General features: G+C 44.2%; 1 protein-coding gene across 1 annotated transcript; it reads right to left on the bottom strand.

The window, feature by feature from the left end:
- Nucleotides 1–1,618: 1,618 nt before the first annotated feature.
- On the bottom strand, nt 1,619–20,980 carry LOC125944430 (uncharacterized). Its single transcript, XM_049664921.1, has 4 exons — nt 20,804–20,980; nt 7,576–7,768; nt 4,521–4,684; nt 1,619–1,782 (listed from the first exon to the last, which is right to left on the bottom strand). Exons 1-4 carry the CDS (start codon nt 20,886–20,888, stop codon nt 1,619–1,621), a joined length of 606 nt encoding a protein of 201 aa, XP_049520878.1. The 5' UTR covers nt 20,889–20,980.
- Nucleotides 20,981–21,183: the final 203 nt, after the last annotated feature.

Here is a 21,183-nt window from a genome sequence, read left to right as displayed (position 1 = left end):
CGTTTTAGCGCCCAGGAACAGACGTCACGACAGCTAACACTGAAGCGGAAGCCAGCGATGCCGCGATGTTCGTCAACGCTTTTTCTAGCGCGTGCGAAAGCTACATGCGATAAACTTGCCCGAATTTTGTACAAAAATTACTCGGGTGAACTGCAGCGCTGCGTTATTTCAGCTACCAGTGAGAATGATGTGTACTATATATAAACACATGTATTTTCTCATTTTCGTGCTAAAACTTAGCTCTAGAAATTTTGTGGTGTTATGTTTATGCTTTCTCTTTCTGAATTTCCAAGCAAAATGATCATTTGCTAAGCAAAGAAAGGCAGGAAGTTTCTGCACCATGCACAGTCGTTCCGAATTGGCTGCGTTTATAATGCAACATTTTGTAAAAATAATCATTTCTGTTTGAAGCCAGAAGCATATACGATGTTTAGGCAAATACATCATGCACTGCCACATTATTCCCATGATGGCTGACCCAGCCTGCTTGCAACTCCGTAGACACTATAGCTGCCAGAGTTTCCACTAGAATTTTTCTAGTAAGCTATGAAACTCGGTAATGGTGAAAGTTGGGCGAGTTGGTGATTAATCTTCATACCGTATTGGTGAAGCAGCGCACTGACCAGGACAAAGTGGAGAGACACAAGAATACACGAAACTCGCTGCACTCGCACTACTTCATTTGTAAAACGAACACTTCATCTTTATATACCTGACGTCTTTGACGTCAGACGTTGTGCAGGTATAAGTGGAACCACTGCGATTAGCAGCGATTAGGCGTGTTCACAGCGTCTCATTGCCTTATGCATTTGAAAAAAAAAGTTATAGATTGCACGGAGATTAGACAAATCCATGTACTAACCATCATTCCCATGGTGGCTGAACGATGGCAGCACCAGAGTTTGTAGGAAACTTTATGACGTCAGCTAATGACCGCCACGGCATATAGTCATCTGTCGTCCTTTTACTTTATGCCGGGTGTTCGTTTTTTTTTTTTTTAATGGCTGATCACTGTTAACAAAGTTATCTCTCTGCGCAAGATGCGCGTGACGTGTCGGAAAGACAAGTCCAATAACAATGAGCGCGCGTCGCCAGCAGCGTTGTAGTACATTCTCGAACGTGTGACACCAGCAGACTATACTCGCGGACAACTTTCTGTGACAATGACGGGAAAGCTACGGGCGCGTGGATGCTGCACATTTGTTACCCCACGCCAAGTAGTCCGGCAGCGTTTGACAGTGCTTTGGTTGCTCGCAACAGACGCTGAATCGAGGCAGCTGCCACGGTGGGACGGTTTCGCGTTTGCTCAGACGCGGAACGGAACGCCGCAAAATAAGTAAATTTTTATACTCACTGGTGTGCTATGTCATATTTAACTGTAGCGAATAAGTTCTTTGTGTTTTCTCTTGCCCAGTCTAAAGCAACGTGGATTAAACCGCGGGACTCTTTTCAGAAAGCGCTCTCACCTGTGCGCGCTTTGCCTCCGTAGCTTCCCCATCATTGCCACAGAAAGTTGTCCGCGAGTATAGATAAGCGTGTACGCGCTGACGCGCGCACAAACACGTGACTGACGAAGCAAGACGAAAGAAAGCGCGGAATGCGGGAGGCTCACTGGATTTTAAATCTCTCCAGTATGGCTCCCCACGATGGCTCCGCTGCCTGGGAAAGGAACCGTGTGGAAGACTTTGCCATCTCCTATCTCGGCACTCAGCGCGTCCATTAAGCGGGGCCTGTAACGCTGGAGGTCATCCCACGTTATGTAGCCGGCCCTGTATGCCTTATCTGCAAAAAGAATAGAAAAAAAAAAGAAAAAAAGAGAAAAAAAATGGACAAGATTGCGAAAAGATATAATCACGCGCATCCGTCGATAAAGTTCTCTGCTGGTCTACTCGGGCGAGAAAACTTGGTACGCTGCGTAGTACAGCCTAGGTTTCAAAAGAAAATGTGCCATGCTCTACGTCTGCAACTGGAACAAATTTCACATCGGCTAATGATCATGCTCTATCTTCTTCTTTCTGGGGTTTTACGTGCCAAACCATTTCTCATATGAGGCACGCCGTATTGGACGGCTCCGGATTAATTTTGAGCACCTGGGGTTTCTTTAACGTGCACTACAACGCAAGCAACACAGGCGTTTTTTGCATTTCGCCTCCATCGAAATATGCTGCCGCCGCGCCGGGATTTGATCCCGCGATGGTCGTGCTCCGCGGTGGGGTGCATGCTCTATCGAAACAAAAGGCTACAAAACTGCAGGGCTTCTGCAGGCTACCCTCGTAGTTGGCGGATATGACGTATACATTCCAGAACATTCCCCTCCGAGAACTGTATCCACCGCGAGCGCCATCTAATCTCAGTGGTCATGCTCAGGCGTTCCGGCTTCTCAACGTTACGGATTCTGCTTCACTTCCGGCGAGTGGTATTGACAACGTTTTCTGACGTTTCGGTATAACATATATATATAGATTGCATGGAGGAAAAGCGAATATTGATGACCACTTAATAGGCAAATGCAGTAAAATGATATATTATATATATATATATATATATATATATATATATATATATATATATATATATATATATATATATATATTTGCAAGCTTTTGTGCTGAATGCGCACCCATTTCAAAAGCGAAATTTTGTACGGAGGCGGATTGCCATCTACACAACCTCAAACTGGTCATTTTACCCGTACCAAAATTTACTGCATTTGCCTATTAAGTGGTCATCAATATTCGCTTTTCCTCCATGCAATCTAACGCTAAAAATACAAGATATATCGCTAAGTGATCACATGCACGGCTACACTAGGACGTGGTTTATGGGCATTGGGAATGTACAGTCGTCATCAATATGAAAGCTAACACCAAATTTTTTTCATACGCCCTTAGGGGCTAAACACACATGTCCTCCACAAAAGTGTTCAATGATACTAAAAGTTCACCAGGAAAACTTATTGTTATGTATCAAGTTCCTAGGTTTGAATCCATGCATAACGAGTTATCGTAGTTTTGAAAAAAATTCGATGCTCCCTTTCATATTGATGACGATTGTACAAAGATTGTTTTGAAAGATACTGTGCGGTTTCCTGTATTCGCGTTCTTGAAGCTAATCTGCCATTCCAAGCTCTCTTGTTTCGCGACGAATTGTCTGACTGATCTCCACTACTGCCGGCTGCTTGGAGAACATAAAAAAGAAAATGCATGTCAAACTTGGCAGTGTTGCCACCGAAAGAACCAAATTTATCCTACCAGTTTTAAAATACCCACTCACTCAATTATGTAGCCTCTTATGTGCTAAAAATTATGCGATGAACAGCCGTGGACACAAAACGAACTGCTACAATTAAACGTAGATCGCGAGACAAGTACTGCCTCAACTAAACAAGAGTATTTTTAAAAACCAAACTGATCATGATTTCAGCGATGATTGAATGAGTGTCAAATGCCAGAATTTTTCGTAGCAAGCCAGCTGTTGTTAAACGCTCTCTCTCTCTCTCTCTCTCTCTCTATATATATATATATATATATATAATATATATATATATATATATATATATATATATATATCGGGTGTAATGACAGACAGACCGATTGTATGTGATTATACTAAAGAACTCGCAACCTGTTTTTGGCGTGCACGGACTAAAAACTATGAACTTCAAGACGTTCAATTAATTATGGGTTTTACGTGCCAAAACCATGACCTGATTATGAGGCACGCCGTAGCGGGGGACTCCGGAAATTTGGACCACCTGGGGTTCTTTAACGTGCACCTAAATCTAAGTACACGGGTGTTTTTCGCATTTCGCCCCATCGAAATGCGGCCGCCGTGGCCGGGATTCGATCCCGCGACCTCGTGCTCAGCAGCCCAACACCATAGCCACTGAGCAACCACGGCGGGTAAGACGTTCGACGTAAGGCTTTAAAAGACGGTTTCGGCCTACCCAGAGATGAACAGCTTAGCACAAAGAAGTTCGGTTTAAGAATTTGAAAACAAGAAGTGGCAAAAGGCAGTCACAGTTTCAGGCGCAAAGAGCCAAACGTTGTGAAATTGTCGTTCTTGAGTATACAAACCTTTATGTCAACCTTCACATGCATCCTATTTTTTACGACAAGTGGTTTGCAATACCTCGAAAGTGTGTTGCCTTGAGAGTGTTTCAAGTACCGACTCTGATTGACGTATATGTGCATGTTGAGCGGCTCAACATACACGTAACAGGCATCCTTGGCCGTATGAAAACAATGTTGTTATACGAGGCATTTGCAAGGCATCTTGTATGGATCCTCGTAACAATTTGGAATATTTTTTCGAATGTTCTGAAAGTTTTCGAAACAGACATACTTGATTCATTACCCTTGCATTTCGCTCTCAGGTTACGCTGTAGAACAAAAGTTCCCATGTTCGTTCCACTGCTCGCTTCGAATACAGCGAAGCTATAGCCAAAGCCCCGCAAAGTATTTCCCTATTCGAACTTCAATTCCGATGTATGAACGGACAGGGAACAGTTGCTTGCGTACCCGGATTTCTCTGAAATTCGGCAGCCAGCTCTTGTCCGAGGTGTCCAGAGTATAACGTATATGGGTCTTTTGCTATTCGTCGCAGAACCACTCCAACGCGCGGAAGCGTAAGCGGAGTTCCCCCAGCCACAATTTCTCCGGTCCCGCGGTCGATGAATGCAGTCCTGCATAAAACGTACGAAGGGACACGTTATCGCTTTATGATATCGCAATTGTCACCCTTATCACTACATAAGCGTCACCCTTCGTCGGCCTAAACTTCTCTCCCATAGTACAAACGTAGAGACAGGACTAGGAAAAATAAAGTCTGCTTAGAGGACAACTTCGGCGATATTTCAAGGCCAATAAGTCTCAACGAATGTCTACTATGTGTTCTCTTTGGTACTTGATCCTCCGTATCAAACGGTACGGTTGAAAGTTGTTTGGTTTCCTTGAAAATGAATTGAAAATGGTTTCCTTGAACTTTGCGATACAGATACCCGACTCGCAGCAGCGCCATTGTATGCTGGCCACCGTGGGGTTGCCAGCTTCAAAACCTACTTCGCGATCAGACGACGGTGACCAAGAGCGGGTGCTCGCCAAGTAGTGCCAGCAAGCACAACTCCGTTCTCCGTATTCAAACAATAAATAACGACATAAAGCTTGTACATATAATCTTGGCTATTAAGCATCTCTAAAGCACACAGGCTTCTAGTATAACAACGTACAATATTGAACACCTTCATAATTTTTTAAAATTTCTGATCTGTGATCTTGAGGCAGATTTCGGGCTCTCAAAGCCAAACTATATGAATTTTGTATAAATTCCGTAAAATAACTAAGAATAATACGAAACTATCGGAATGCATACGGAACGTTTCAACAGGGATGATAGCTAGTCCTGTCGTTTCGTGCCTTCCCTTCGTCTTTGTATTTTGAGCAGTAATAATTGTGCACTAATTGAATTTCAACGTTTTCAGAATACCCATTAAATGCGTCTATCAACCTTGCCTGATAACTCGGATCCATTATGTGTTCTCTTGTGAACGCTTGCGAGTTTAACCTTCTCGAAACGGTCTCTTTGGAATCCGAAGTATATGCGAGTATATTATCATGGCATCTTGGGACTCTTATTTCTTTATTCAAACGATTGCGTTTTATTTTGTACTCAATGTAAGCGAACCTTCAATCCCAATGAAATGGTTGAAAAGTATGTTTCTAGCGCGTTTTCGCTGCTAGATCAAGGCTAACTCATGGTCAACAAGTTTTCCTATCTTGCTTCACACGCACAAGCGATAAACAGGCCACGTATGTTAATTTTAGTATATGTGTTAATTCATGATGCTCTCTGCTGTTCGCTGTCTGCTGAATTGACGGGTTGTTCATTTTGAAGTTGTATAGAATTTTTAAAAATCGCCTATTGCAGATATCATCATTCTAGTCCTTGAGCTGCATTGTTCAGAGAGGCGGATATTACTTGCATAAATAACATAAACACATATTGAAATAATTAACAAAATTCACTAATTAACTTTCTAACTAATGATTGTACGGTACATATTGCAATTTACGAATTGTAGCTGGTGAGACTGTAAGGCGTATTCATTCGGAATGTATTTCCAGAATGACACCACTTTGGAGATATGCGCCCTCAAACTCACCATAAAAATGCACCGTTGGTGCACTTACTCTTAACAAGACGCTAATTTATGCATTGAAGGATAAAGGTAACTGGAACGCCCATGAATTTTGTCTCACACTTTGTAAAATAATATCCCGAAACTGGTGTAATCCTCAATTCAAGTGGATGCGTCTTGAAAACTCACAGCTACAATCTGTAAATTGCAATATGTGCCGTAAAGTAAATAATTAACACGCAAATTAGCCAATTTTGCTAATTAGTTGAATATGTGTTTCGATTTCTCGTGATAGTAATGTCCGATTCATCGAATAATCCAGCTCAACAACAAGAAATATCCTATTTGCCACAGGCGATTTTTAAAGATTCCGTAAAACTTAAACTACTTAAGCATGATCAACCTGTATATATGCTTTCCCAAGACGTTGCCGCAATTTCGTCAAAGAGCAAAAAGTGTATTGAAGATTATGTCGTTGTATTACATAAGCAGAATATAGTTTCTAGTTTCATTTCCTTTGTCACGCGACAATATGGGAAGACGATTATTGAAGCAAGAAACAAGCACACCTGCTTTAATCTGGTGAGACGATATGTTCGTGACAAAAGCGTCAATTAGGGACGATGAATGTTGTGCTATATGTATCGTAATACTCAAGAGGCTGCGAGTTTTCAATATAGCATCAAGGTTAACTTTAGAGGAGTCGTTACATAAGATATTGATATTTATATCCCTACCGAAAAAAGTCGTACTATAGTGATTATCATTCACAGAGGAAACGAAAGAGGGTTGCATAGTGTTCTAAAAACAGCGCCGTCACTTAATTCGGGCGGCAATAACAGACATCAAGCACAGTATCGCATTTCAGCGAGAGGAATTCATCGCTTATGATGATGCAGCGGGTCTGCATTATTAAATATTCGGAGAATTTTTTCCGTAATATGCATTTACTCAAACCGCGACCACAAGCACGATATTAAATAGAAGCTAAGAAACTACAGCGGCCCTGAAAACCGCGGTCAAAAGCATGTGATCTCTTACGTGAGTTTGTCGTATCAGTGCTGCATGCGGCAGATTAATATTTGAATGAATGAATGAATGGTTTATTTTATTTGACAGAAAATACAAAGAAGGTCTGTTTAAGAGGCTGACAAAAAGGTAAGAATGCCTGACTAAGTTTCAGTCCCCTTTCCCATTTGATACGCATGTTCACGGCAGCATCGTCTACCGATCACGAACGTTTCATTACCGTATTTAAGAAATGTTGCACAGCCCCTTTAAACAAGCACCGCGTCCAGCGTTCGTGTAATAGAGCTCACAGTTTCGAGTGGGACACCGTCCTTTCTCCGTCTCGCCCACGTCGTTCGGCGCGCCCGTCGTATTCGTGCACGTGTTTTGACGCCAGCCAAGCTTCCAGTTTTGTCACAGAGTGTACGTACCGCCCATTGTCGTCGAGGGTCAGAGCCTTTTTGTTCCTCTTCAGGGCTGCAGCTAAGCGGGGCCCGACGATAAAGCCCTTGTCAGCCAAGGCGACCGCATCGGTGAACAGGTCGGCCCAAGGCAGTTTGCCGAATCGCTCGTGAAGTAGCTTGTAGCCCGCCACTGCACCGGGAATGATGGGCGCCTTGTAACCTGCAGCAAGTTCATCCAAATTGGTGCTGTGATCGGTGTCGGGCGAATGGTTTTGCAGCGAACGCGCCTCGCGCCTCCCTATAATTGCTATTGCAATAAAAATCCTTCGATAGAAAAAAGGCACTCTTTGAAGCCAGCCAGTAGTGCCAGCGCGAGTTCTTATTCCAAGTTTGACATGCGGGCAGTATAGGAATGCGGGGGTAAAAACGGCAGAGAGAACGTTCTCGTGGAAGGACCCGTACTTTCAAGTTTTAGCGCGACATCAGCTATAATAAGTTTGAAACTCTGTTTGCTTTTCCCTCTGTCTGTCCGTTCGTCTCGTCCGTTTTGCCGTCATCATCGCGGCGTCATCGACGACTTGCTTATCATCTGCTTGAGCCTCACCCCATGGCAAAGAAATACGAAACGTCGTTCACCACTGGAGATGAAACATTTGGCAATGTGCCGGACGCGCTAAGCAATTGAGTTATTGCACATTGAGTTCGGTACGGGGGTTTTACAACAAAATGGTTCTAGGTAGTGTTGGTTTTACGCCGCACCACCCTTACAAAAATGAGTTTAGACTGTCTGTAGAAAGTCTATAGACTACTTGTAGACAACTTTGCCTTTTTATAGATTTGTTCTTTTGTTGATAAATAATCTATAGAATGTCCATAGACAAAAGTTTATACGATTTTTATTTATTTTGTCTACTCACATTCTATAGACAGTCTATAGAAAAAAGTCGATAAGATGTTTGTTTCTTCTTGTCTACTTCCTCTCTATAGACTATCTATAGAAAAAGTTGATACAGTCTTTATTATTCTTGCCCATTCAATGTCTATAGATTGTCTATAGACAAAAATTGATAAGATTTTTATTTCTTTTTGTATACTCACTTTCTATAGACAGTCTATAGAAAAAAGTCGATAAGGTGTTTGTTTCTTCTTGCCTACTTCCTCTCTATAGACTATCTATAGAGAAAAGTCGATACAGTCTCTATTTATTTTTGTCCATCCATTGTCTATAGACTGTCTATAGACAAAGTTAGTAAGATTTTTATTTCTTTTTGTCTTCTCCCATTCTATAGACTATCTATAGAAAAAAGTTGATACAGTCTCTATTTATTCTTGTCTATTCATTGTCTATAGACTGTCTATAGACAAAGGTTATTAAGATTTTTGTTTCTTTTTGTCTACTCCCATTCTATAGTCTGTCTACCGAAAAAAGTCGATAAGATGTTTGTTTATTTTTGTCTACTTCCCTCTATAGACAACCTATAGAAAAAAAATCGATACGGTCTCTATTCTTGTCCATTAATTGTCTATAGACAAAAATTAATAAGATTTTTATTTCTTTTTGTCTACTTCCATTCTATAGTCGGTCTACAGAAAGAAGTCGATAATTTGTTTGTTTCTTATTGTGATCTTCCGCTCTATAGACTACGTATAGACCAAAGTCGATACCGTGTCTATTATTCTTGTTCATTCTGTGTTTAAGGACTGTCTATAGGCGACAGTAGATAAGGTGTTGATTGTTTTTGTATACGCCTGGTTTACGGATTTTCTATAGGCGAAAGTTGATAAGGTGTCTACTTCTTTTATCTATTCCCCGTCTATAAATTTAGTCTTGACAAAAGTCGTTAAATTGTGTTTTTTGTCTATATTAGCGGTCTATATTAGAGCACTGCACGGGCTCGGGCTTACCCGAAAGCCCGAGCCCGGCCCGGCCCGTGGGCCGGGCCGGGCCGGGTGGAACAGTTTTTTCACGGGCTCGGCCACGGCGTGTGCTTTTTGGCCCGGGCCGGGCTCGGGTTTTTTGACGCGGGCCCGGGCCGGGCTCGGGCTTTCTGGTAGTGTGCATGTAACGTGCAGCGAGTTATTCTCGGGCGTCTCAACTCTGAAAAAAATTATTTTTCGGTCTCGGGCCGGGTTCGGGCCGGTTTCGAGTCGGGCTCGGGCCGGGCTCGGGCCTAAGGTAAAGGGGTGGTGGGCTGGGCCGGGCGGGTAACGTAGATTATTTCCGGGCCCGGGCCGGGCCCGGGTCTCGCCATAAAAGTTTTGATCGGGCTCGGGCGGGCTGCCCAACGTAAAAACGGGCCCGGGCTGAAAAATCGGCCCGTGCAGTGCTCTAGGACTCTATATACACCGTTTATACGCAAAAGTTCTTCTGTTTGCTATTTCTTTAGCCGATTGCCAGTTTATAGAACGTCTACAGAGAAAAGCAATAAAGGTCACCATGGCATCTCTGTCATTAAATTACGCAGTTCTTAATTATTATTTTACCAGATAATTAGGTGTTTAGGAGTCTGCTCGCCGAGTTTAATCTAGTATTGCACTGGTTTTTAACATGTAACCTCGGGGCCTGGCACCCAAGTTAATCGGGAATGCATCCCCGACGATAATTTTTCCTTGCGAACCACACGGAGGCGGAATATTTACTTCTGTGTGATTGAAATTATTCTTTAATGGTGTGATTGAAATTATTCTTTAACGCTGCCGCCGACGCTGCCGCGTCGGCGGCAGCGTTCGGCGCCAAGGCGGCGATGGCAGCTGATATTGAAGTTGAAGGCGAAGATCTCACGGCGGAGGAGATGGCGCGATGGCGGGAACAACATATATTCCGTGCCAGCAAGCCCTCCAACCCAATCGCACTATCATCGCAGCCGAAACGACCTGGGAAGATGGCGTGGCCCAGGCAGCCACTGCCACCGGATGACTCCTACACCGCCGTGGTACGGATACGCAGCGGCCTAGATTGCTCAAAATACCATCCGATCTACCTCACAGAAGAGTATGATGCAAGAGGCTGCCCAACTTGCAGAAGACATCGACAGTGCTCGGGTAAATACCCTAAATAACACTTTATTGATCACCTCTACCAGTATGGACCGTATTGACGCCTACCTTCGCGTCAAAAGCCTCACCATCGCTGGCAAAACCCACGAGGTGGTGGTGCACCCCACCTCTCCGCAAGACTCGTGTAAAGGAATTTTCGCTTTACCCGTCGACATTATGGAAGCTGAAATCTTGCCGCATCTTCGACAAGCTAACCCGGAACCCGCGGTGCTCCACGCCCGCCGAATGGGTAAGACCGAAACAATATTGGTGACTTTCCTCGGGAAGAAGGTGCCGTTCTACGTCCAATACGCCCACTGCTGGCTCCGCTGCACCCCTTTTCGACAGAAGGTGGAAGCCTGTGTCAAGTGCAAGCAAATCGGACATCGGCCGGATGTGTGCCCGGTCGTGTGCGTTCCAACTTGTGAGAAGTGCGGGGAGGTTAGCCCCGACGCGAACCATACCTGCAATCATAAATGTGTGGTCTGTGCGGGAGACCACGCCACGGGCTCGGCGCAGTGTCCGCAGCGCTACAAGCCCAAGAAGACCCCTCCTCCTCCAAAGAAGAAGAAATCCGATACCAAGAAATCACGCAAGGAGCCGCCACCACCTCTGAAAGGCAAAGAACACTGGCCGGCGCTACCGACACCATCAACCTCACAATCAGGACCAGCGCACAGCCAGGTGAGCTGGGCTGGGGTAGCTTCTCGCGGCTCCTCACTTCCCAACTTCCCTCCCAACCTGACAAACACCAATCAATTTTTCTCACTAGCTCAAGAAAACGCAATGTTAAGAGCCAAAATAGCCCAGATCGAAGCTCAAATCCAATCGCTTAACTCCCCTATCCCTAGTACGTCCAATGCATCAGAAGACATGGAAGTTTCTAACAATACACAGGCGAACCCTGTGGTGGCGCCTCCCCCTCGAAATACGGCAGGACCTCCGCCCGCCAAGCGCAGGAGCTCCGACGAGGCCGAAATTCTCTTAGACGCAGACGCCTACATGGATTTGAACGACAGAATCACAGATCTTGAAACCAAAACTGGTCAGAGATTCCTTGCCCTAGAGACGCGCATTACGCACCTCGAGACTCGCATGACCAATATTGAGAGCAAAATTGACGAACTCAAAAACATGATTGCTACGATCATCCCCCTCATTCCAACACTGAATAATGGCCAAAACAAATAAAAGCAAAGATTTAATTATCTGGCAATGGAACTGCCGGGGGTACAAAAAGAAAAAAGCTAATTTCCAACACTATGTAGCCAATAGCCCAACCCCACCGGCGGTAATAGCATTACAAGAAGTTCACTGTGCAGTGAAACTACCGGGATATAATACTCACCAGTCGCATCGCTCTGCTGCAGGGTCGTACACGGCATTCCTTAAACAACGACACCTCACAGTAACACATGCCAAATTTGACGGGGTCGACATAGAGCACGACTTTATTAAAATTCTTCCACAATCTCACAGAATTCCTACCATATCAATTCTCAATGTTTACAGCAAACCGAAAGACAAAAAACACAAATTTGACACTCTCTTTGTTTCTGCCCGCAAGGAAGCTGGCCGTCACCCGTTAGTAATTGTGGGTGACTTCAATGCACCGCATCAGGCCTGGGGGTACAGAACCAGCACTCCCAAGGGTAGGGGATTATGGGAACTCATTCAAGACTCGCACCTTACCGTACATAATAATATAGATACACCGACGAGACTCGGTAATAGTGTCGCCATGGATACGACACCTGACCTTACGCTCTCCCTTCGTGCCAGAAATGTAGATTGGCTCAGATTAGACAAGAACCTAGGTAGCGATCATTATATTGTTCAAACCTCCCTTAGCTTTCAACACAAGCCATTTCGTAGCACACAACTCAGTATCACAGACTGGGCTAAATTTCGTGAATACAGAGGAGGGCAGATGTCAGGCGACATTCTTGACATAGAACAATGGGTTGATCAGTTAAAGGACGATGCGCTCAGATATACCACTACCCTGCCTGAGGAGGCACAGATGCAAGAAATTGACGCGAAACTCCTTCACATGTGGACGGCGAAGAGCTCGCTCTTACGAAGGTGGAGAGGACAACGCTATAATAGGAAACTCAGATGCCGGATAGCGAAGCTGGACCTGGAAATCCAGGACTATGCTGAGCAACTGGCTCAACAGCAATGGGGACAAAAGTGTGAAAGTCTTAGTGGGAGACTGAGCAATAAGCGGACGTGGCAACTATTGAGGCATCTTCTTGATCCGACTGAATCTAAAACTGTACATAGTCATCAGATCAATAAAATACTGCACGAGCGAAAAGACGATCTTGCAAGCTTTTTCCAAGAGTTACGTGATAAGCACCTCCCCTCACAGACAAAAGCTCCCCACGTAAATTACACAGGATCCCGCAACCCAGAACTGGACGCCCCGATTACGGAGGCTGAGGTTGCACACGCAATGGCCAATCTCAAAACAACGTCGGCGTCAGGGCCGGATCAGGTCTCTAATAAAATGCTTCGTAACCTCGACAGGCAAGCCGTTGCTGCACTCACAAAATACTTTAACGAATGCTTGGAGACGGGAACCCTCCCTAAGCAATGGCGAGACGCCAGGGTAATCTTTAATCCGAAACCAGGCAAGCCCATTAACCCCGACAACTTACGCCCCATCTCCCTTACGTCATGCCTAGGCAAATTGCTAGAACACGTTATTCTCTACCGACTAACGGCGTACGTGGAGGAGGCAGGAATCTTTCCAACCGAAATGATTGGCTTTCGTAAGCACTTATCTACCCAGGATATCATGCTCCAACTCCAGAAGGATATAATTAGGCAGAGTCCAGGTCTCGACACCAAAGCTGTGCTCGCACTTGACCTTCGTGGGGCTTTCAATAACGTTAGCCATGCAACCATATTGAGGGAACTTAATGGACTAGACATTGGAGAGCGTACTTATAAGTACATCTCCAATTTTCTCAAAGATAGAACAGCCACGATTCACATGGGTACAGAACACTCTTCGGAATTCAAGCTGGGCAGCTTTGGAACGCCCCAAGGTTCAGTGCTATCCCCCTTCCTCTTTAACGTCGCGATGCTAAACATCGCTCGCGAACTTCAGGCAATCCCAAATATATCCTTTGCCCTCTATGCGGACGACATCACCATATGGACCAGGGGCGGCGGTTCGGACGCCGAGCTGCAGGAACTCTTGCAGAAAGCCACGGACCGGGTCAACGAATGCGCGCAGCAGCTCAACCTGACGTGTGCTCCAACCAAATCAGAGCTCCTGCTTCTCCCCTCACACAAACGAGCCGAAAAACATATGACTCCAATTCATATCACCCTAGATGGCACTCCCATTCCTATCGTTGATAACATTCGGATCTTAGGTCTCACCATACAGAAAAATAGGCAAAACACAACTATAATTCAGAGGCTTAGGCAATCTGTTGATCAGACAATTAGACTAATTGGCAGAGTATCAAACAAGAGAGGGGGCCTGCGAGAAAGAGAACTACTGCAACTCGTTAAAGCTTTCGTAATCCCTCACATAACATATACTGTGCCCTACCTCACTCTCACTAAACGGGAGGAGGAGGAAATCAATACACTTATCCGAAAGGTTCACAAATTTGCCCTAGGGTTACCCATGAGAACATCTACTGAACGATTTCTTGCCACTGGGGCGCATAACACAGTCTCAGAGTTAATTGAAGCCCACCTCAATGCACAGTATTACAGACTCGCAAAATCCACTACCGGAAGATGCATACTTCACAGCCTTGATATTAACCCTCCCTTCCAATCTACACGCAAAATTCCTCTGCGGAGTGAGCTCCGAGCCAAATTGTATGTACCACCGCTTCCTCGGAACATGCATCCACAATATAACCACATGCGGAGAGTGGCTCGTGTGCGAGCGTTGCACCGCCACTACGATAAACTACCCGGCACACTATACGTGGACGCCGCAGAATACCCCTCAAACCCCCATAAGTTCGCTATCACTGCAGTCACTCCACAAGGCCAGCTGGTGGCAGCGGCCTCTGTATGCACCTCTTTCTCAGAGGAGGCAGAAGAGGCAGCCATAGCGCTGGCTCTCACTATTCCCTCAGCCACCACTATCATCAGCGATTCTAAATCAGCCGTGTACGACTATGGAGCCGGGTGTATCGGCAGACTGGCTGGAATCATCGCATGCAAATCAGTAGTTCAATCAGAAGTTACACTCGTTTGGGCTCCTGCACACGAGGGCCTGCCAGGCAACGAAGCCGCCCATGCCTGTGCCCGAGGTTTCACGAACCGGACACAGACAACACAAGGGGAGGCTGAGGCCGGCGCCTCGCGTGAAAGACTCATCACATATCACGACATCTGCCAACACTACATGTCATCTCGACGCACTTTACCCCCTCTCACTCGTCCCCACTCGAGGGAATTAGAAATCTTATGGAGACAACTGCAGACACACGCCATCACTACTCCGTCACTCCTGAATAAACTATACCCCGATCAATTTCTCGATCCCGGCTGCTCTCGTTGCACAGCCCCTTATGCTAACTATAACCACATACTTCTAGAATGCCCCGACCACCCCCCTCCCCCCCGCCTTAAGAGTGTGGAGCTGTGGGGGGCTGCCCTAGGCAGCTCCGAGCCTGGTCTGCAGGACGACGTCCTGCGCTGGGCCGTGGAGGTGATGGGGCTCTACCACGAGTAGATGTCTCTGTCGCCGCCCACCCCCGCAGATCCTGCAGGGTTTTAATCCTGACAAATAAAGTTGTTCATTCATTCATTCATTCTTCCATGAAAAGAACTGAAAAATGGAAGGTGAAAGCAACCGGTTTCGCGCGCATGGAACGCAGAGAGAGAGAGAGAGAGCGAGAGAGAGCGAGAGAGAGAGAGCGAGAGAGAGCGAGAGAGAGAGAGAGCGACCATAAAAAAAAGAAAAAAAAGAAAAGGGCAAAGGCGCTCGGGTTTCTCGGAGCACGTACGCCGTCGGCGGCCTCAGCGTTTGCGCATGCGCAGCGGCAGCAACGGCGGCGCGCCATCTCTCCGCGTCGATTCGAATTCTCAACGGCTGCGCCAGGCAAGTCAACGCTTGTTGCTGCTGGTGAGCTGCCTGCACCTTTGTGCCTGTGTATTCGTCTCGACTTTGTGGCATCACACGTCAACTACACTGAACGGTAAGTTTTAACGAATATGTTTTCCGTCACTAGCTCATGACTAGGTGAGCGTATTTCGTAGCGCGAACCGGCTACATGTAATGTAGGCGACTCGGGCGTACTGTCGATTTGTCGTTTGGTTTGTAAACGCGCTCGAGTTCTCGATTCTACTATAAGGGAATGTTTAACGGCAAGCGATCGCTCGTGCTTGTTCATTTTACCGTCATTGTCAATGTCCGTGAAAAAGGAAATACACCATGTTTAACGTGGATACTGAGCAGAAATAAGCGCGGATTGTGTGTGTTAAGCGGCGTACTGTGGGCAGGTCTCGTTTTGTGGCGCTCGATCGGCGGCCATAAACGCTGCGCTGCCTGTCTAATAAAACTCATCTAAAGCGCTTTATGTATATACCTCGAAATTGTGCTAGAGTGACGAATTGTCTAAAAGAGACGTACAGTTGAATAAATGCTAGCGTACTCAGATGAAACGCCGTGTTTGCGGGTCATGCATCAGCCTGCAGCGTGTGCTGCCGTTTTTGTAAGTCAAAAGTAGGAGTATTTATGAGGCTCCTGGCAACCAGTACAAATATATATAACCGCAAAAGCTTTCAGAGCAAGAAACTCGCGATAAGCCCAGTCAATCGCAGCTTCGCAACTTAACCGAAAGAATTGGAGAACAATAAATTAGTGGTTCGGGGAAGCACCCTTAACACGTTCGAAACTGAAGCCATTGGTTTGAGGAGAGTTTGAGGATTTTCTGTGCTGTGCTCGTGTTGCCATGAATTACGAACTTGGCCAAGCCCTTGTCAGCTTTATTAAACAAGTGCTTCAATTCAGCTGAATGTAATAGTGAATAGTGCATTTCAAGTGACTGACGTGTTATTCGTTATAATTATAATGATGTACTGACAGTAATTTGGCAAGCATTAACCCACAATATTTTTTATTGCCCCTAAACTGCGGGTGTCGTAGACTGCCAGGGAATTTTCATGAAAACAGCCAGGGAAAGCTTGGAAAAACACCAGGGAAATTGAAAATGTCAACATAGGTATGCTGTCTTGTTATTTCCATACAATGTTTCCAGAGAATCGCTGTCTTAAACATATTTTTGATGCATTTCACCTCCCAAAAAATTACAAATAGGTACGATTTTCTGAAAAAGGAATGAAAGTGAAGCATGCTGCCATGGGGGGGGCATTTCTTACTCAATCTTTTTGCATTACGCAAGTGCCCTGAACCTCGAAACTCCAGAAAAAATACTTATTTTATAGAGCGCCTTCAATTATTTATTGTGATAGCATTCATTGCAATGACAGTTTCAGTTTTGTTTCCCAGAAGGTGCATATGTGTCATGCCACAACACAGAAAGTGCTCACGGGGTATTTCTTGTGCTCGTGTGGTATACCTAACTTGCAACCGTGTCAGCATTCCAGAAAGATATGATTATCTATAGGAAACTAAGTGACAATATCGACACAATCAATCCATCTGCCTTCTATTGAAGTTATGGCCAATGATGTATCAGTTAAGAGTACGATAAAGACATTTAAATGTGTATTAAGGAAAATAAATTACAATCTTTGGCATGATACGTTCAATACACCAGTCACTCTTCTGAGCATATCATTCCGCGCGGGTATATTTAATTACCAGCCAAAAATGTAAGCAGTCCAACTGGGTAGCCTAGTTTCAGCAATTAAAATAGAGGTCATTTGGGCTAATTAAGTACATTATGTGTCATATGGCCTTGTCAAAAAATGTTTACATACTGTTGCTGGCACCAGCAGCAATTGTAAGTTTAATTTTTCACCATACGGTAGAGTGAAACATTATGCGATGGTACTGTTTTGTATTGACAAGCAGCCATTATGCATAGTTAAACCGTATTAAGGATTGACTTAAGTGGTTTGAGCGAATATATTAAGCTGCTTAATGAACGTACAAAAAATACACATTTGTTATTTTTGCCTCACATTGTTGTATCTACATATTTGCAGCATGCACCTGCAGCACCTTCGGAACGGCTTACACGAAGGTCAAGGCCAGCCTGGCAACCATGCTCGCCAAGGGGAAGCAGCTGTAAATATGTAAATATTGTCTTTTGATGATAGCATAAGACATGCATTTTAATAAATTAATGTATTATATCGTTCAATAAAAACAGTTAATTCAATATCGGTGCACTTGTTTTCTTTGTTGCACTGCATGAGTCTGCACTAGTGGAATTGCTTGAAATATTTGTTTCTACAACATATGAGAGTGCAGCTGGTTCAGGATCATTAATAATCTATTAACATGAATGCATAAATGCCGATGGGAAGCAACAGGTGCACATGCATAATATACGTTCAAAATTTTCTTGCTGCCATATGTAAACAAATATTTTAACTAACTTGCAGATAGTAGATTTCATTCAAGCGAATGCATTGCATGCAACTAAACTTTCTTCAATGTACAATTACACAAATGTTCATGCAGCTTTACATAATGATTCTCGGCTGCATACATTTTAGATTTTTGACTGCTTCCATCTGCAAACATTCTTTTCTATGTACAGTTCCCTATGTATGTTCCCATATGCATACTGGGTACAATAAATTTTTGTAGGCATTTCCAATAAACTGCTTATTAGCAAACCCCAGCAGCGAGTGTTTATAGAATAACATTGCCTGCCGAAACATAGTTGGCAAAATGTGGTGTATTATCTAGTATATATGGTGTCCCAGTAATTTTAGCCAAGCTGGTCAATGAAAATGAAAGGTTAAAAAACAACACGGTGCAAGATATATGATCATAAAAAGACCTACAGGTCAGACCTCTGGATTCACGGCCGAATGCACGCCATAGGTCTTAAAATCGGATCTTATTGCAGCGTCTTTTCTTAATATTATTTTTCATTGAACAGCTTCACTAAATTTAAGTTAGCTGGGACACCCTGTAAAATTGTAAGGCTGAAGTCTATAGATTAGCTATAGACTGATCTACAGGAACTCTCTGTAGGCAGACTGTACCATATTCTACAAAAAGTGTAAGGCCATAAGTCCATAGACAGACTATATACTGGTCTATAGGAATAGTTTATAGTCTGTAGACATTTCATAGACATGTCTACAAAAGTAAAACTATATAGGCCTATAGACTTTTGTCTATAGACACTCTGCAGACATTTGTCTACAAAAGTGAATTTTCATTGATCTATAGACCATCTATAATCAGTCTATAGAATCAGACATTTTGTAGACTACTCTACAAAATGTGTACGGCCATAAGTCCATAGATTGTCCATAGACTGGTCTATAGGAATAGTCTATAGATACTCTATAGACGTTTGTAGATAGTTTATAGACTTATGTATACAAAAGTAAAACTAAATAAGCCTATATACTTTTGTCTATAGACATTCTGCAGACATTTGTCTACAAAAGTGAATTTTTATTGATCTATAGACCGTCTATAGTGAGTCTATAGACTCAGACATTTTGTAGACTAGTCTACAAATAGTGTATGGCCATAAGTCCATAGACTGTCTATGGACTGGTCTATAGGAAGTCTATAGATAGTCTATAGCCATCTGTCTATAGACATTTTATAGACTTATTTCGACAAAAGCAAAACTATATAAGCCTATAGACATTTGTCTATAGACATTCTATAGACACTTGTCTACAAAAGTAAAATTTCATTGATCTATAGACAGTCTATAGTCAGTCTATAGACTCAGACATTTTGTAGACTAGTTTACAATTAGTGTAAGGCCATAAGTCCATAGACTGTCTGTAGACTAGTCTAAAGAAATGTCTACAAAAAGTCTGTTGACTTCATAGACAAATGTCTACACACTTTATATAGACTTTCTACGAAAATTTTTGTAAGGACAGAGTCTTGGCTGCACATACTCCGAGGGTTGCGGTGTCTGTACACGTATTTCGGAAGTCGCAACAGGCCACGCTATAGCGATGACGAGGTCTCAGGCATCGCAAAGGAATTGTTTTTGAGAATAAACTTAGCGCCATCATTTGAGAAGCGAGCAAGCCAGCAAGGTGGCTAAGTACACTATTAGGGCTTATGCAGTAAGTTAGATAAGAGACACAGGAATGAAAGAATGGTGATGCAATTCTTTTTTTTTATTTTAGCTCTCACTGTCGGCGACCTTCAGTGACCTTGAGCCGAAATCCACAGCTGTTATCCGGGCACTCAAACGAGAACACCCGGGCATCATTGCGAGAACAAAACGAGATTATTCGGGCAACCAGTCAAAAGTTATGAAAATGCGGCCTCTGGCCCCCAACCGTTCGTACAGGACCGCATTACATACGCTAGTTACTGCCCAAAGAAGTTACAAAAATATTGCTTCATAGTTCTTCCTAGTGTTTGTATAGGAACCACTCAAGCTGTAACTTCTAGTACGCTGAAGTTTTATTTGTCATTTCCAATAGCGACGTTCAAAAGGCAGATGCAGGGCACCACACACTTGAATGTCATCTTTTGGAGCCGAGACAAGGTCGCCTGTGCTCTTTTGAACGCCAGCAGCCCGCGAGTTCCGCGGCGCGGGTATTGCGTCGCCTCGACAGATGGCACCATGTTGCGTGGCGCCTCCTTCAGGCGCTTTTGTCACTGTTCGAGCTGGGCAGTGCGCGGTTTTCCTGGCGTCTTTCGCTGCCTGTCGTGCCGCCTCTAGCCGGTTTTCTTCTAGCTCGGCAGCGTCCATATGGACTAATACACAGTATGGCGTGCTGCGGTGTGGTGTGGTGGGCTGTACCGTTGCGAACATGCGCTGCACCAATTTTAAGGTTCTGGCTAGTATCATATCCAACCAATCTCCTTTGCCGGTAGCCATTTCATGTATATTATCTACTCTCGATTACGGGAGAGCCTGCAATTTTTTTCCCTCTCGCCTAACTGACCTTGTATAGATCAGAACCAGTTGCACGCGATAATCTGTTTCCTTGATATTCAGCCACCTTGACTGAATGAGGGCAATATAATTTTTATGTCATTGTAATTATTTACAGCAGTTAGCATTATTAAGGTACACTACGGCGTCAGAGTGGCACGTACCTAATGTTGTGAAACTCCAGTTTTTCTGTAAATCACTCGACTGCGTGCCGGCAGGTGCCACACCAAGGGCGTCCACGGCATACATTTTGTCGATCGTCCTGCAAGGAAGTCGCAGTGTAAATTATTCAACAGCAACCTATAGCTAGAGCTGCCGGTTGATGACAGAGCAACCTAGGTGTTACCCTTCGCAACTCGTTCAATGAATATGCCAGTAGTGTTTCCTTGACTGGTTCGGTGTTCATATAGTAATACTAATCGTACAAAGCAGTTATATTAGTGAAATCAAGTTACATCCAACCTATGAGGCGTTATTTCCAAGTGATTGCTCAGAAATTGAGGTCAATGATGGTAAATGAAGCGCAATAAAACTGCAAGACTGT

The sequence above is a fragment of the Dermacentor silvarum genome, chromosome 3 (assembly GCF_013339745.2).
Source record: "Dermacentor silvarum isolate Dsil-2018 chromosome 3, BIME_Dsil_1.4, whole genome shotgun sequence".
In the NCBI taxonomy this organism is placed as follows: Eukaryota; Metazoa; Arthropoda; class Arachnida; order Ixodida; family Ixodidae; genus Dermacentor; species Dermacentor silvarum.
This window is presented reverse-complemented; position numbering and strand designations above follow the sequence as displayed.